This window comes from Sus scrofa, chromosome 1 (assembly GCF_000003025.6).
Source record: "Sus scrofa isolate TJ Tabasco breed Duroc chromosome 1, Sscrofa11.1, whole genome shotgun sequence".
Classification (NCBI taxonomy): Eukaryota; Metazoa; Chordata; class Mammalia; order Artiodactyla; family Suidae; genus Sus; species Sus scrofa.
Window position 1 is genome coordinate 166220853 of NC_010443.5, and position 14320 is coordinate 166235172.

The window sequence follows — 14320 nt, forward strand, 5'->3', positions numbered from 1 at the left end:
TGACATCTTGCCTAGTGTGTGAGTGTGTGCCGATCTCTCCCTCCTTTATTTGTGTTTGTATCTGAGCTCCTACCTCACCTGTGTTATAATTTCTCTGTACGTGTCTCTCCACAACTCCTACTGGCTGGGCAACAATGGAAGGGCAGGGGCTGTGTCCTGCAGACCATGAATTCTGACAGCATTGACCAGGTGTTCCTTACACGGTCCAGGTTTCACAGCTGTTGGATTAAGTGGAACCCACACCCTAGGGCGGCCCTGTTGTTGGCTGAGAACCCCAAGGCTGGGAATGGAAAATCAGGTAATTACAATGTGCGCAGTGTCACAGGCAGGGCGTGTGGCTGGAGAGCTGAGGGACAAAGGTGGGGCTAGGGTGGAGCATTAGGAGAAGATGGACCTGTGGATAGAGCCCCTGCCGAGTCTGGATGGCCAAGGTTCACAGGGAAGTGGGGTCTGAGGCAGCATCAGTGATGAGCAACTTCACAGCTGGTAGACTTGGTTCTGAAACTCAGAAAGGCCCACTGACAATGGGAGCCCTGGGCATGCGCCCCCTGCTCCTTTGCCCTGGGTTAGCCTTTCAGAAAGGCTGGGGCAGATGGGCCTCAGCAAGGGGGGCCAGAGGTCTGCGCCTGCAGGAATAGAGGTAACTGGGATTTGGCGGGTTAGGGACTGCAGCTGGGAGGCAATGACTGCACCATCAGGGCAGTGATTCACACTTTTCTTTTTATGATTACCCTATGGGGCTTAATGGGAACCAGCCTCTGCCTTGACTGTAAACCTTAACACATGAAAATATGTAGGTTCCTTCTTGACCTGCATTTTGCCTTGGGGAGGCAGGCTCAGTGCGCTCAAACCTGAAAACACACAGACGACTAACTGCCTTACAGTCTAGAAGCATCTACTGAAACACATTTCAGGCCAGGGTGCACTGCTTGTCATTTTTTCTACCTACTTATTAAGAGCCTCTGAAGTGCCAGGCATGGTGCTGGGTGTGGTGGATGCCAAGCTGGAGAGGCAGTGGCCCCTGACTGTGCTTGAATCAGCATAGAATATGCACAGACATGCCCCTCATTTTGGGTGTGGGCCGGTCTGGATCCCCCAGGTCCCCTCTATGCCCACCAGCCATCAGCCACCCCTCAGCTCCGGCTCTTACCCAGGTACGCGCCATGGTTCTTGAGCTCCTCTGGGAACTCCTTCAAATAGGATTCGCGGAGAGGAATGACCTTCCCGCTGCTGGTCTCCTTCAGCACAGCTCCGTTCCAGTCATAGGCGCCAACGGCTCCCAGCAGAATCCCGTCCTGACGTTGGGGAGGGGATACACATCAGCCTGTGTCCCTGGGTGCCCCAGCCAGGAAGCCACACCAAGTCCTGAAACCAGGAAGCAACCGCTGCCCCCTTGGCCACCTTCTCCTGGGTTCATTATTTAATAGCTCAACTTTCAGCCAGGATTCTCAGCTTCTGAAGGAGCCATGGAGCTTCTTGCCCCATCCTATTCTTAGCACAAAATGGGTCAAGCTGATACCAAGCAAGGGATCTTGGGAAAGAAGGAATGTTCTAGTTACCATATCATCCGGCAATCCAATTCCTGGGCATATATCCAGAGAAAACCATAATTTGAAAGATCTATGCACCCCAATGTTCACTGTAGCACTATTTACAATAGTCAAGACATGGAAGCAACCTAAATGTCCATCAACAGAGGAATGGATAAAGAAGATGTGATATATATAAATACATATATATATACACACACATATATATGATGGAATATTACTCAGCTATAAAAAAGAATGAAACAATGCCATTTTTTTTTCTTTTTGCCTTTTCTATGACCGCTCCCACGGCATATGGAGGTCCCCAGGCTAGGGGTCGAATTGGAGCCACCAGCCTATGCCAAAGCCACAGCAACGCAGGATCCGAGCCGCATCTGCAACTTACACCACAGCTCATGGCAACACGGGATCCTTAACCCACTGGGCAAGGCCAGGGATCGAACCCGCAACCTCATGGTTCCTAGTCATGTTCGTTAACCACTACGCCACCAAGGGAACTCCGAAACAATGCCATTTGCAGCAACATGATGGACCTAGAGATTATCATACTAAGTAAGTCAAATAAAGACAAATAGTATATTATATCATTTACATGTAGAATGTTAAAAAAATGATACAAATGAACTTACAAAACAGAGACAGACTCAGACTTAGAAAAAAACTACAGTTAACAAAGGGGAAAGGTTGTGTGTGTGTGAGAGATAAATTAGGAATTTGGTATTAACATATACATACTACTATATATAAAATAATCAACAAGGACCTACTGCATAGCACAGGGAACTCTACTCAACATTCTGGAATACCTATGGGAAAAGAATCTGAAAAAGAATATATATGTAAATGTATAACTGAATCGCTTTGCTGTATACCTGAAACTAACACAACATTGCAAATCCACTGTATTCCAATATAAAATAAAAATAAGAAGGAATGTTCTAGAAACAAACTCCAAATCCAGGACCAAAGTTCCATTCCATTTTGGGCTTCACAACTTCTCTAAGAAATCTCATCACCATCCCTTCCTTCTGACACTCCTTCAAGCGGTGTCCCTATGCCTTTCCTCCTTCCATGTTCCTTTGTAGTAACTGAGTTGGCTTCCCTGTGTGTAAATCCTACTTCTTCATTTTGTCAGTAAAAATTCACTGTGTGTCTATTTTGTGCCAGACACTTGCTTGGTACTGGGGATATTGTCTCTACCCTCATTGAGCTCATAGATCCCAAATAAATTTACAAACAAACATAATACTTGCAAACTGTGATAAATGCCATGGTGAGGTTTAATTTAGATTGAGATGGGAGTCAGGAAAAGCGTTTTGAGCAAGCAATGCTAACCCCGACACCTGGAGGGATACAGGACAACCTATGCAAAGGCCCTGAGGTTGGAGAAAGTTCAGAGCCTTTGGCTTCAAGGAACCGAAAGCTGTCTGATGGCGCTGGAGCCCTGAGTGAGAGGAGCAGTGGCTCCCGAAGAGGCTGGACAGAGAAGGCAGGGCCACATTTATGACAGCCAGCACCCCAAAGGCAGGAGTTTGTCTTTAGTTGCAGGGTAAACCGATGCTGTGATGCCTAGGCAGGAAGACGGGGAGCTCTGGCTCCTTGAGGGGAGGCCTCCAGGGTCATTTCCAGTGGACTGGGTCCGTTCACTCTCTGGGCTGCCCCTGCACCTATGCCCCTGCCCAAACCATGCACATCAAGAAAGCACAGGAAGACAAAAGGCAAGCACTCAGAAGAGGAAGAGAAGTGACTAGGGACACTGAAGGGCTCAAGAGGGGGGTGACAGCAGGAAGGAGCCACCTTCCTGGGTCACCTTGGTAATCATGGGCCAGGGCATCCAGCTCTGCCACCCAGCTTCGGGCTCTAATGGCATAAGCCAGTGAAGTCCACCTTTCCCACTGAGCCCTCCTTAAGCCCAGCTGATGGGTGGGATTTCAGGTCTCCCCCACCACGTGGGGCCCATGGCACTCAATTTTTCCTTGCCCCCCAAAGTAATGGTGCCAATAGAAAAGTGTGACTCTGGCCTTGGGACAACCAGAGCCATAAGCACACAGGCTGCACCTAGGCACTAATTTCATTGGCAGTGGTGGAGGGGGCAAGATTGTGAGGCTTAATAAGCTAAGCTTCCTTTCCTCATCTCTGAGATGTCATTTTCAGAAGTAATATTGGCGTTATATAAGGATTAAAAAGCCCTCAGATTCTAGAGGTAGAACTGACTGTTCAGACTGAATGTTTTTACAACTATAAATAAGCTGCTCTTGGGTGAGTCTGATGTGCCTGGTTGTGTTTAAAGTCACACTTTTTCATTAGCTTTCTCCCTCCTACTCTGTGTGCCTCAGCCTGTGAGAGTCAGACAATCGGCTGGGGCCTGGATCCCAGCCAGGGCTTCAGAGACTCGCTGCCAACACTCCTCGCACTTGGGGTGTGCTCCATTCTTTCCGGAATCCTTTCTCATCCAGTCACCCGTTTGTGGGAGACCAGCAGGACAGATATTCATTATCTGCCCTAAACTAATGAGCACCCGGGGTTCAGAGAGGGAAAGGGGGTTGCCCAAGGTCACACAGCAAGTCAAGAGTCTCGGCTGGGACTTCAACCAGGAAGGGGGTTGGACAGAGGAGAAAATACCTATCTGCTTCCCCCAAAGTCCCTGGATTCTGCTTCCAAAGCAATAGCAGACCAGGCTTCTCTGTTTCACTGGGAGGCCTTTGAAGATGACTGGCTGGCTTTGCAGATGACCAGAAGCCTCTGCCATGTATTGAGAAGGGCTGGTTCAACTGGTGGGACCTGAGATTCAGCTGGGGGAGATCTGATGCCAACTCACCACATGTGGGGCTTGGGGATTCCATAGGGATTTCTGCATTTGGCAGCACCGGGCGGGGTGGGGGCTTCTGGGCTCTCACCTTGTGCCATTCTATCTGGCAGTGGCTGTAGGCTTGTGCTCCAAGTGGCAAGGCCCTTTCCTGAATGGGGTCTGCTAGGGGCTGGGGAGACCTCTGCTGGGGATGGGGTGCACTGTGAGGATTGGGTTGGCTGAGAGGGCAAGCCAAGGCCACTAAGGCAGGTCTTAGGTTGTCACAATCTTCTCCCAGCTGGGGGAGGCCAGATGTTTAAGAATTTGGAAAAAATCTGGATGTGGGGCCAAAATAGAGCCAAAGCTTTGAGAGAAGAAGCCAGACATGCAAACCCAGCTGGAAAACAAAGGGCAGGGCATTCTGGGGAAGAGCAATGACCCATGCTCCAGGCCTGGCACGGACTCCTGACTTATGGCTTCCTTTCCTAAGAAGCCACTGGGGCTCCCACCAGATATGATCAGATTGTGCCTGGGTGGCCTTGCACAGATGGACCCTTAGCACTAGCTGACTGTCTTGGTGCTCTGTGCAGAAATGAAGATGCAGGCTTGGTGGCCCTCAGAAGGTCTAAGGCCAAGTCCATGCCCTCTAGGATGACCTGTATCTGTACTTGCTAGATCTCAGCCCACCATCAGATCCTGCCTTCTCAGCTCTCAGCTACCATCTGCCCTGCCCTGCTGAGCTGAGTGCTCCCCTGTGTGTGTTCTGGCCAGGGTCGGGCCACATCCCCAGCACAGGAAGTGACATAGTCTACAACAGTGGTTCCCAGCTGTGAGTGGTTTAGCTCCGCAGGCAATATTTGGCATAATAATGCTTGGACAGAGTTTTGGTCATCACAGGTGGGGGTGGTGCTGGGGTTGCTATGGCTTTTGGTGGGTGGAGGCCAGGGATGCTGCTGAATACCCATCACGTTGCACAGGACAGTCCCGCAGCAAAGAAGCCGCCCAGCCCAGGTGTCAACAGGTGGAGAATCCTTGGCCTGGGGGTTAGAGTCTGACCTCTGGTGTCAGACATTCCTGAGATCTACTTCTAGTGCCAAAGCTTCCAGCTGTGTGAACTTAGAAAAGTAGCTCCCTACTCCTCTGGTCCTCTCCCAGCCTAAGGGTCCTCAGCTGTAAATAGTTTTGTTGTGAGAACCAGCAGTTTGAATCCTTGGCAGCCAGTAAGGACTGGGTACACAGTAGCTCTTCTCATTCATTCATTCACCCATAAAGCACTTCCGGAGAGGAAGGAGTCAAAGAATCAGATCTCACAAGAAGTGGGGACCAGCTGAGGGGGTGGGTGCATAGTGGAATTAGGAAAAGATTTTAAGAAAACTGTACTTATTAGGAAGTCTCAAAATGCACACTTCCAGTTCCAAGCCTCAAGATTTAATTCCCACACACAGTTTTCAGACATCTGCTCAAAGATTGAGGTCCAGAGAGGTTAAATGATTTGCCTGAGGCCACACAGCCATGTGGTGCTTCCCTCTTGCCTGGCAATAGTGGAATGAGAACAGCAGATGTTAGTAGTTCTTGGCCCTGGAGGGCTGTGCACAGGGCTGTGGAGATGGCCCCTGGTGGTCCTGTGCACACGGAGACCGCCTAGAGGGCACTGAGCCTTGGCCTCCTCCCCCAGCATCCCCCATGGCTCCCTCACCTGTCTGTCCATCACCAGAGTGACCTTAGAGAGGGCAGGACTCTTTCCAAGAGCCCCTTTTAAGGCAAACGCATCATTAAGAGGGTGGATTATGCTTTAACTAGTTGCTCAGATTCTCTCAGTAGAAGTCATGTTCTCAACAAGCCGAAGTGGAGCCTCAGGCAGGGATGAGTGCCTGGAGGTTTAGATGGGGTTGGGCAGGAAAGACCCAGAAACAGGAAAGAGGCCCCTGAATGCTCCTGGTGCTGGAAGCCGGTGGCTGGGCTGTTGAGGAGGGGGCGTGGGGACAAGGGGTACACTGCACTCGACAGCTCTTTCCAGACCTGAGGGTTGGTTATTTCTGTTCACAGGTTCTGGAACAAGGCCCAGGAGTGGGCTGCTGGGCACCAGGGCACAGCCTGAGGACATGGGACTGGGCTTAAGAAGACCTCGATGAACCAGAAGTGATTCTTTTTTTTGGCCAGGCCATGCAGCAGCTTGATGTGGGATCTCAGTTTCCAGACCAGGGACTGAATCCCCAGGCAAGGTGTGAAAGCACTGAGTCCTGACCATTACACCACCAGGTAACGCCCCAGAAGTGATTCTTGCCACCAGGAATCAACTGACAAACAGTCCAGAACAGCATGGCAACTACCATGTTTTGGCCTCATGGGGTGGGGACCTTAGAGCCCCGACTGGCTGCCTGAGAGCTGGTGGGGCAAGAGTCCACGCTTAGGGCTAAGGGGGCCCAGAAGGGGTTTACAGCCTTCAGGCATCACCCCCTCATTTCACCATTATGGATGAGTTTCTTTTATTTTTGACTGAATCAGATATGCAAAACTAGTTCAAGTACAAAACTCTTAGGAAAGATGACAACTTTAAGGCTTCAACGGCTAAGAACCTTGCACAATAGCCAGTCACCTTAGCGATCCCATCTGCAAACCCATGAGGGCTGGTGTAAAGTGTACAGGCTGGGGCTGTTGCCTGGGAGGTGTAATGGTCCTTGCTCCCATGGCCTGTTTCAAATCTAACTGAGGGCAGTTCCTGCTGGACCATCATGTGTCGTTTATTTATTTTTTTGTCTTTTGTCTTTTGAGTGCCACACCTGTAGCATATGGAGGTTCCCAGGCTAGGGGTCTAATTGGAGCCGTAGCCACTGGCCTATGCCAGAGCCACAGCAACACTGGATCCGAGCTGCGTCTGCAACATACACCACAGCTCATGACAACACCAGATCCTTAACCCACTGAGAGAGGCCAGGGATCAAACCCGCAACTTCATGGTTCCTAGTTGGATTCATTTCCGCTGCACCACAATCAGAACTCCTCCTGTGTCATTTAAAGGAAAAACGATCTGTTCCCATCTTGGGTGAGTGGCCAAGCCGCTCGCGTAGATGAGATCAACCCTAGTAAAACTGCTTCCTTCTGTAAATATTTGGTGTTAGGGAGATTTATGGAGTGCTGTGTAGAAGAGTCCATCATGGAGGGGGGCACTCCTGCAGCTCCATCCATCACCAGGGCATCAATTATTAATGGTCTTCTTCCTCCCTCCACACCTTCCCCTTGTGGCCCATGGGGGTTATAGACCCGTAAGAGGTATAGATCCCTTCTGCAAGCTTTCTGGCAGATTCATGCAGCTTTTTCTTGGTTACCCAGCTTGACAGGGAGTTCATCACCTCAGCAGGTAGCCAGCACTAATAGAAGCCACTCCAGCTCTTAGAGGCCTTTGCCTTCATTTCCGAATGCTAATGGAACCATTGGCTTACAGATTCATTTTAAAATTTGGTCAGGGATCCATAGCTGGTCTTCCTGATAGTAGTGTCCAGAATATCCCCTTTCTCTTTTTTTGCAAATCAGGACTAGAGTTTCCTGGGGCTCCTCTGACCTTTGGCCATCAGCCTGGGATGTAAAGCCTGGGGCCTGGGGCTTTGGCTCTTTTGGGGGCTGGGCAATGTCTTGGGCTCTGGTCCTTCCTTCCTCTTATGGCTGTTACCCTTCCTAACTTGAAGGCTGGTTTCCTTGTTAGGGAGGATGGCAGCAGACCAGGCGATCAGACCCTGGGCCTTTCCTCTGCCATCTGTGACCATTCTACTGGGTCCTTCCCCAGGGGACTAAGGATCTTTCCTCTGACATAGCTCAGCAGGCCCAGGGCAGCTGAAGACTCTTTCAGTACACTGGCAGGAAATAGCTGTCTGAGGCTGTCTGTGGAGCATTGCCAGAGGATACAGATCCTGGGGCTCCCCCAGGAGATGGACTCACTTGGGCTCAGGATCTGTTCTGAGTAAAGTTGAAAGTCTGGGCTCTCCGGCCCCCTATCCCCAGAGAGGTCTGAGTGACCCAGGGACAGGACGGCTGTGGCCAGTTATGATAGCATCAGTGGCCTGGCACTGAAAGACTTCTGTGCTCTAAAATAGCAACCCAATGGCCAGTCCTAGAGCCAGATGGCCCACCATCATTGCACCATTCTTCTGGATTTGGAAGGATTTTATTTATTAAAAAAATTTTTTTTTTAAGTTTTATTAAAGAGTCTCAGAGTCAAATGTAATCATTATCGCCCTCAAAGTCCTATCAGATAAAAACTTTCAGATGCCTGTCACCTGAAAACAAGACATGGGGTGAGAGAAGAACTGGGGACTGTAGCTACAGGGTGGGGAGAGGCACCACCTAATCCTGGGTCTCTCTGATTAGGGGAAAAGAGAGTTGAGCATGTGGAAGAAGCTGCACTGGGCGGCATGTGACCTTGACCTCAACAACAAGCTAAGGGTACTGGTTGACCCATTGATCCCGCAAGGATTCATGTTGCTTGACACACTCAGCTGCTTGGGCCTTCGTCAGAGTTCAGCTAAATGTCCCCAAATCACCGAAGCTTGTCTTAATCTCCCTTCTCTTTAGGTTCCCCGATTCCTGGGCACCCACAGATCACAGTAACAGAAGCAGGAGACTGAACTTACCATTTAAGAGTCTTTCTCCCTAACTAGGATCTTGAGCTACTGTCAGCCGAAATGTCACCTTCACCTCTACCTACTTATTTATGCCTAGTGCCTCACACAGGGCCTGGCACTCAGGGAGATGCTCAAAAAATGACCACGGGATTGAAGATGGAGCCAAGGGATATCTACCCTCTCTCATGGTCCCTGACATCAGGACTGGTGCCTCATCTGTGCTCAGACTTCCCCCAGTCTTATGCTTCCTCTCTTCTGCTTGATGCAACCCATAGCTGCTGAAGTCCTTGTCCTCCAAGACCTGCCCAAGTGCCAGCCTCCCCAGGTCCTTCCCTGACACCCACCTCCCCTAGCCTGGGCTTTTCCTTCTGTAAGCCCCCAATGACATGCTGCCTTGATTAGCATTAGATGGGAAGCATTTCATAGTGGTTCTATTGAGTAGGGGCTCTCCACAGGGGCTCCATGGATTGGGACTGGGGGGCCTCCTGAAGTTGTACACTGTGTCCAGGAGAAGTCTACAGTTTCTGTCATCCTACTCTCCAAGCTCAGGACTGCTGTTGTGCCTTGTTTGCAAGCTGACTCCTGTTTGGCAAGAATAATTTCCACTTCCCTTTGTTACCTTAGTTGCATTTGACAAATGCCTATTGGATTTAATGAAATCAAATTTCCTTGTTGCATTTTCTAATCAGCCCTGACCCCAGAGTCAGAAGACTAGGGCTAGTCCAGCCAGAGCATAGGACCTGCCATCTGACTTGTGCAAATGGATGCTCTCAGCCCTCCTGGTACCCGGTCCCTTACTGTCAAACTGAGAACTCCTTGAGGGCCGAGCTCTCACCTCTGCACCTCTGGGGGTCCAGCACAGGGATCAGCACAGAAAAGCCACTGAAAAGATGTGACCACTTAAAATGGGACAACTGTTAGCACCTGCTGACTTTGCAGGACTGTTTCTGAGCATGAAAGAGGAATTTAGGAATTTCCTGGAAAAATTTAGAATGCTCTGTACATATTACATGACTGCAATCAATATAGGGCAGTTATATTTATATCTTGCCATATTCAAGCGGGCATGAGAGAGTCCAGATGTAGCTCAGGAAACGCTGAGCGTGAGTGGAGTTTCTGTCCATCTGCCTGCTGTGTGCTATGCATCTGTCCCCCGCCCCTCCGATATGGGATCTGACTCAGAACCCCTTAGATTCGTCCGCTCTCATGGAGCCAGCTGCCTGTGTTGGGGGTGGAGAGTGTAAGAATAATATTTCTCTCACTTATGTCACTTTAGAAGGTCACTCAACCTTCCTGGGACGCGGCTTCTTTACCTGGAAACTGGGAACAAGGAATCCTGCCCCGTCCACCTCACAAAGAAGTTGGGAGAATTCAGTGGGTTAATGAAAGTGATACATACATGGGATGGACTGTCCGGCCTTTCTGGCAAATTGGTGGGCATAAGTCTAATCCCATGGAGCCATGGATGCCAACTTAGAGGACACCTGTCTGTCCAAAGCATGCCCATAGGGGCACGTACTGCTATCGACCACACAGGCGATGCCTGTGTGGTGCTTCAGGCAGGGCTATACTCCCCAGCTGCTTACTAAGTGAGCTCACAGGTATGGACGCCTCTGGCCCGCTGGCAGTCCCTTGAGGGTGCAGCCTCATCTTGAGAACCAGAACCAGGGAAAGCATGTGCCCCAGACACAACATGATGTGTGTGACAGCTCATGACCGCCTGGGACCTCTGCAATGTGACACCAAATCCGCATGTGGGCCGCCTGCCGGAGCACATCTGGTCCATCTGGAGACCCTGCCAACACTGATGCAGGGCCGTGCCTATACACACAGGCTACCTCAGGCATGCAGGGCACTAGTAGAGCCCAGGCAAGTGGTTTGGCCTAGTTTTTGCACAAGGCTCTGTGGACTGAAAGGGACCCTTGGTCCTAGGTGGAGGGAGGGCTTGAGACAGCTTATCATAAGTTTGATGACCTTGATTTCCCTCTTCCAGCTAAAGAACATGCGAGGCAGAGAGACCCCAAGAAAGACAACCCAGGAACAGCGGGCTAACAACCTGGAGAGCTGGGAAGGGTGTGTGGGTGGGAGGGCAGCTCTAGACCCGTCCTTACCTCCACCACGTGAGAGGAAAAGCCCGTTTGAGACATCTCCAGCCCGAAGGAGGTTTCGTTCTTATTCGTGCCTGAAGCAGGGATAGAAAGTTGTCAGCGCTGCACCTGATTTCTTAGCCCAGACAGACCTGCAGCTCAATCCCCAGTGCCTGTGGCATGAAGCACCCTTAGCAGGTGAGAGGGGCCCCGGGGAGTCTGAGCTCATCTGCCCCAGCAGCAGGCACCTTCCTGGTGGCCATGTAGGTTTATTATTAGTAGCCCTTTTCCCTTCTGAAAAAGGCTTAGGACACAGGGCACGCTGACTGTAAGACTGTCAAAATGGGGGAAAGATCCAGAAAAGTGCATGGAAAGAAACAGTCTACATTTTTGGCAAGAAATGGAATTTCCCACTTTGTGCATTCCTACTAGTCACCAGATTTGGTTCCAGATGCCTCTGGATGGTCCCCAAATATCGATCGACCCTTTGGAGGGAGACCTGTCACCACCACAGATTTGTGCAAGGAATCCCATGTGTGCTGAAAGCCCCTCCCTGCAGCATGTCAGAGGAGCCAATGTTCTCGTCACGCAAGGCCACTGTTTCAAGAATAAATGCGCTGATTTATTTAATTCCAGGGTGAGTGTCAAACTCAGGTTCACACTTTGTATTCCTTTATCATCATTTATGAAGGTTTTTTTTTTCTTTTCCTGTGTCTGCAGCTCGTCATTTCCAATGCAGAGCTGACTGCTCGGGCTCTGGGATGGGATGCTGGCCTCTATCTCTTTTGGCAATCGTCCCATACATGGCAAGGGCCCCTCTATGGCAATATAAGGTGCAAATGAGGTCTGTGCAAATCACCTCTGGAGTCTGAAGCATAAGGAGAGAAGCCGTTTGCGGGAACCCTGCAAAAAGCTCTCTCCATGGTGGGGGAGGCAGTGGGACACAGAGTGAGCATTTCAGTTGTGGAGAGGGGCTCCCCCGGGCTCAACTAGGGTTGCCAGATAAAATACAGACACTCAGTTAAATTCAAATTTCAGATAAACAACAAATGGATTTTTAGTATGTTTGCCACGAAAAGGGTATTTTATAGTTACTAAATCTGGTAACCCTCCTTCAAACCCCAATTCCTTCCCAAGCTGTGGGAGCTCTGGCAAGTCCTTTAGTCCCTCTGAGCTGCAGTTTCCTGCAGGGTAAAAGGCTGTTTGGAAAGTGCATAGCCTCAGGGCCAGCACAGGACCACTCAGGTGTTGGCGTTTATCACTGAGGGAGGACTACTGGGAAAACCATCCCATCCCATGGGGCTGCATTTCGCTCTGGGGGCTTCACTTGCCGCGTTGAGCCCTGGAGTTTGGACCCCTCTCGGTGAAGCATCGCTCACCTTCCAAGCTGAAGATCCTGTCCCCCAGGGCATCGACAATGTCCTTCAGGGCTGCCTCGTCTGTGACATTGAAAAAGTGCTTGTCATCCGGGTCACTGGCGATGTACTTGATTTCATTTAGAAAAGCTTCTGGGTTGATTCCCCTGCGGTTGTAGTAGCCCAGGACCTGCCAGAAAACAGGGGCAGGGGCAACAAAGCAGGACATAGCACAGACCTCCGCACACACCCATGACCCTGGACCCTGGGTGGGCTGGAGCCCACATCCTAAGTTGGGGTTCTCAGTGTTGGGAGGCTTGGGGTTTTTCCCTAGTTTTCTGAGGGTTCAGAACCTCCCTGGCAACAGAGGGAAAAAAAAAATACCCACAACTGTTGTGGATAAACCTGGGCAATATAGAAAGAAGATTCTCAACTGCTTTTTAGGAGACAGTGTAGCAAGGAGAGCCCCATTTGAGGGCCTGGATAGCTAGTTCACTGCCCAGAAAACGCCCCTCCCCCTGAGTCCCCAGGGGGTTGATGGCAAAGCCTCTAGAAGATGGGTAGGGGCAAGAGGGGTGGGATGGGACTCACGGCCACAGCATATCTGGTCACGTTGTCCTTCTCACTTTGCTGGATCACTTTCTCCAGGTCCGGGCTGTCGTGGGACTCCCCATCCGTAATGACAATCATCACCTTCTTGGCCCCTTTCCTTCCGCCCTTCTGGAAAGCCTCTGAGCTGGAACCAGAGCACAGGGGGAGGGTCACAGAGGGAGGCGGGAACCGGGCAGTCTCCGAAGCCAGGGCCAAGCCTCCAGGCAACCCAGCAGGTGTTGGGACCTTGAATCTCAGAAGAAGCTGAATGGAGAAGCCCAGACTACTCTTTCGCCAGCTGCTCAAATGGGTCTTAAGCCTGCTTGTCTTTAAAAAGCCCCTCTAGAGTCCTGACTAAGCTGTTTTGGGCAAGCAGAGGGGAAGGGGTGTGTCTGGGAGGGGAGTTCAGGGTCAGGTGGAGACCTTTAGAGGCTCTAATTTCATGGTTCGAAAACCCAGCCACATATTAGAATCACCTGGAGAGTTAAAAAAAAAAAAATACCCAGGCTTCTCCTGGACTCATGAAATCAGAATCTCTGGAGCGTGGCCTGGGCCCTGGTACTTTCCACAAGTTCCAATGGACCTCAGAGTTGAGAACCACTTCCCTAGGTTCTGAAAAGCTGATGTGCCAGAGCAAACCAACACTTAAAAAACACCAAGCCACAAAACGTGTGTGATGAAGCCTGACAAAGTTCAGATTTTTCCCAGAAGAACTACTTTGATTTTATTTGGGGGACTATTAAATATCAAATTCGATGACAAACGTGCCTCTTCTCGCTTTTTATTTTGTTTTCGGTGGCTGGAGCAGGTGCTTGGCCTGCCTGCTGGGCACTCTAGCCAGGGGCCAGAGGGCTTGCATGCTGTGGAGAGACTCCTGCAGCTGGCAACCTATGAAGTGGGAAAAACTGGCTTCTGAGCCACCGCTGGCTCTTGATGCCTGTGTGGCCAACTCTCCTTCAGACTGTAAGGTTCTGAATTTTCCAATAAGGACCTGAAAGTGAATGCTACCCTTAGACCCTACAGCGAATCCTCATGGGTCTGACCCACAAATTTAAGCATCACAATGTCAGGTTAAATCCCATCTCGGAGCCCCAAGGCTTTGGTTACCAGAGGTATCTTTTACACGGCAAGATGATGAGCATGATTTAAAAGTTGAAGAATTCACAAACCTTGGAATAATTTAGGTCAGAGCATCTTTAAACCACCAGTTAAGAGAAACAGACCATCTGCCATTCTCTTAGCTATTCTATGATATTCTGGATATGCTGGCTTAAGAAACGCCTCTAATTTTAGTATGAGGTGTGGACTGAAGGGGGGCAGAGGCACACTCAAC

At 50.3% G+C, this 14320-nt stretch overlaps 1 protein-coding gene across 2 annotated transcripts in view; it reads right to left on the minus strand.

Moving 5' to 3' along the window:
* Positions 1 to 14320, minus strand: part of ITGA11 (integrin subunit alpha 11) — a 124446-nt gene that overhangs the window by 34252 nt on the left and 75874 nt on the right. For both annotated transcript variants that reach the window (XM_021100519.1, XM_021100522.1), the window contains exons 8-11: positions 12988 to 13132; positions 12421 to 12586; positions 11066 to 11136; positions 1151 to 1295 (exon numbers count right to left, since the gene is read on the minus strand). In XM_021100519.1, coding sequence (XP_020956178.1) covers positions 1151 to 1295; positions 11066 to 11136; positions 12421 to 12586; positions 12988 to 13132 — 527 coding nt within the window. The remainder of the gene's footprint in view (positions 1 to 1150; positions 1296 to 11065; positions 11137 to 12420; positions 12587 to 12987; positions 13133 to 14320) is intronic.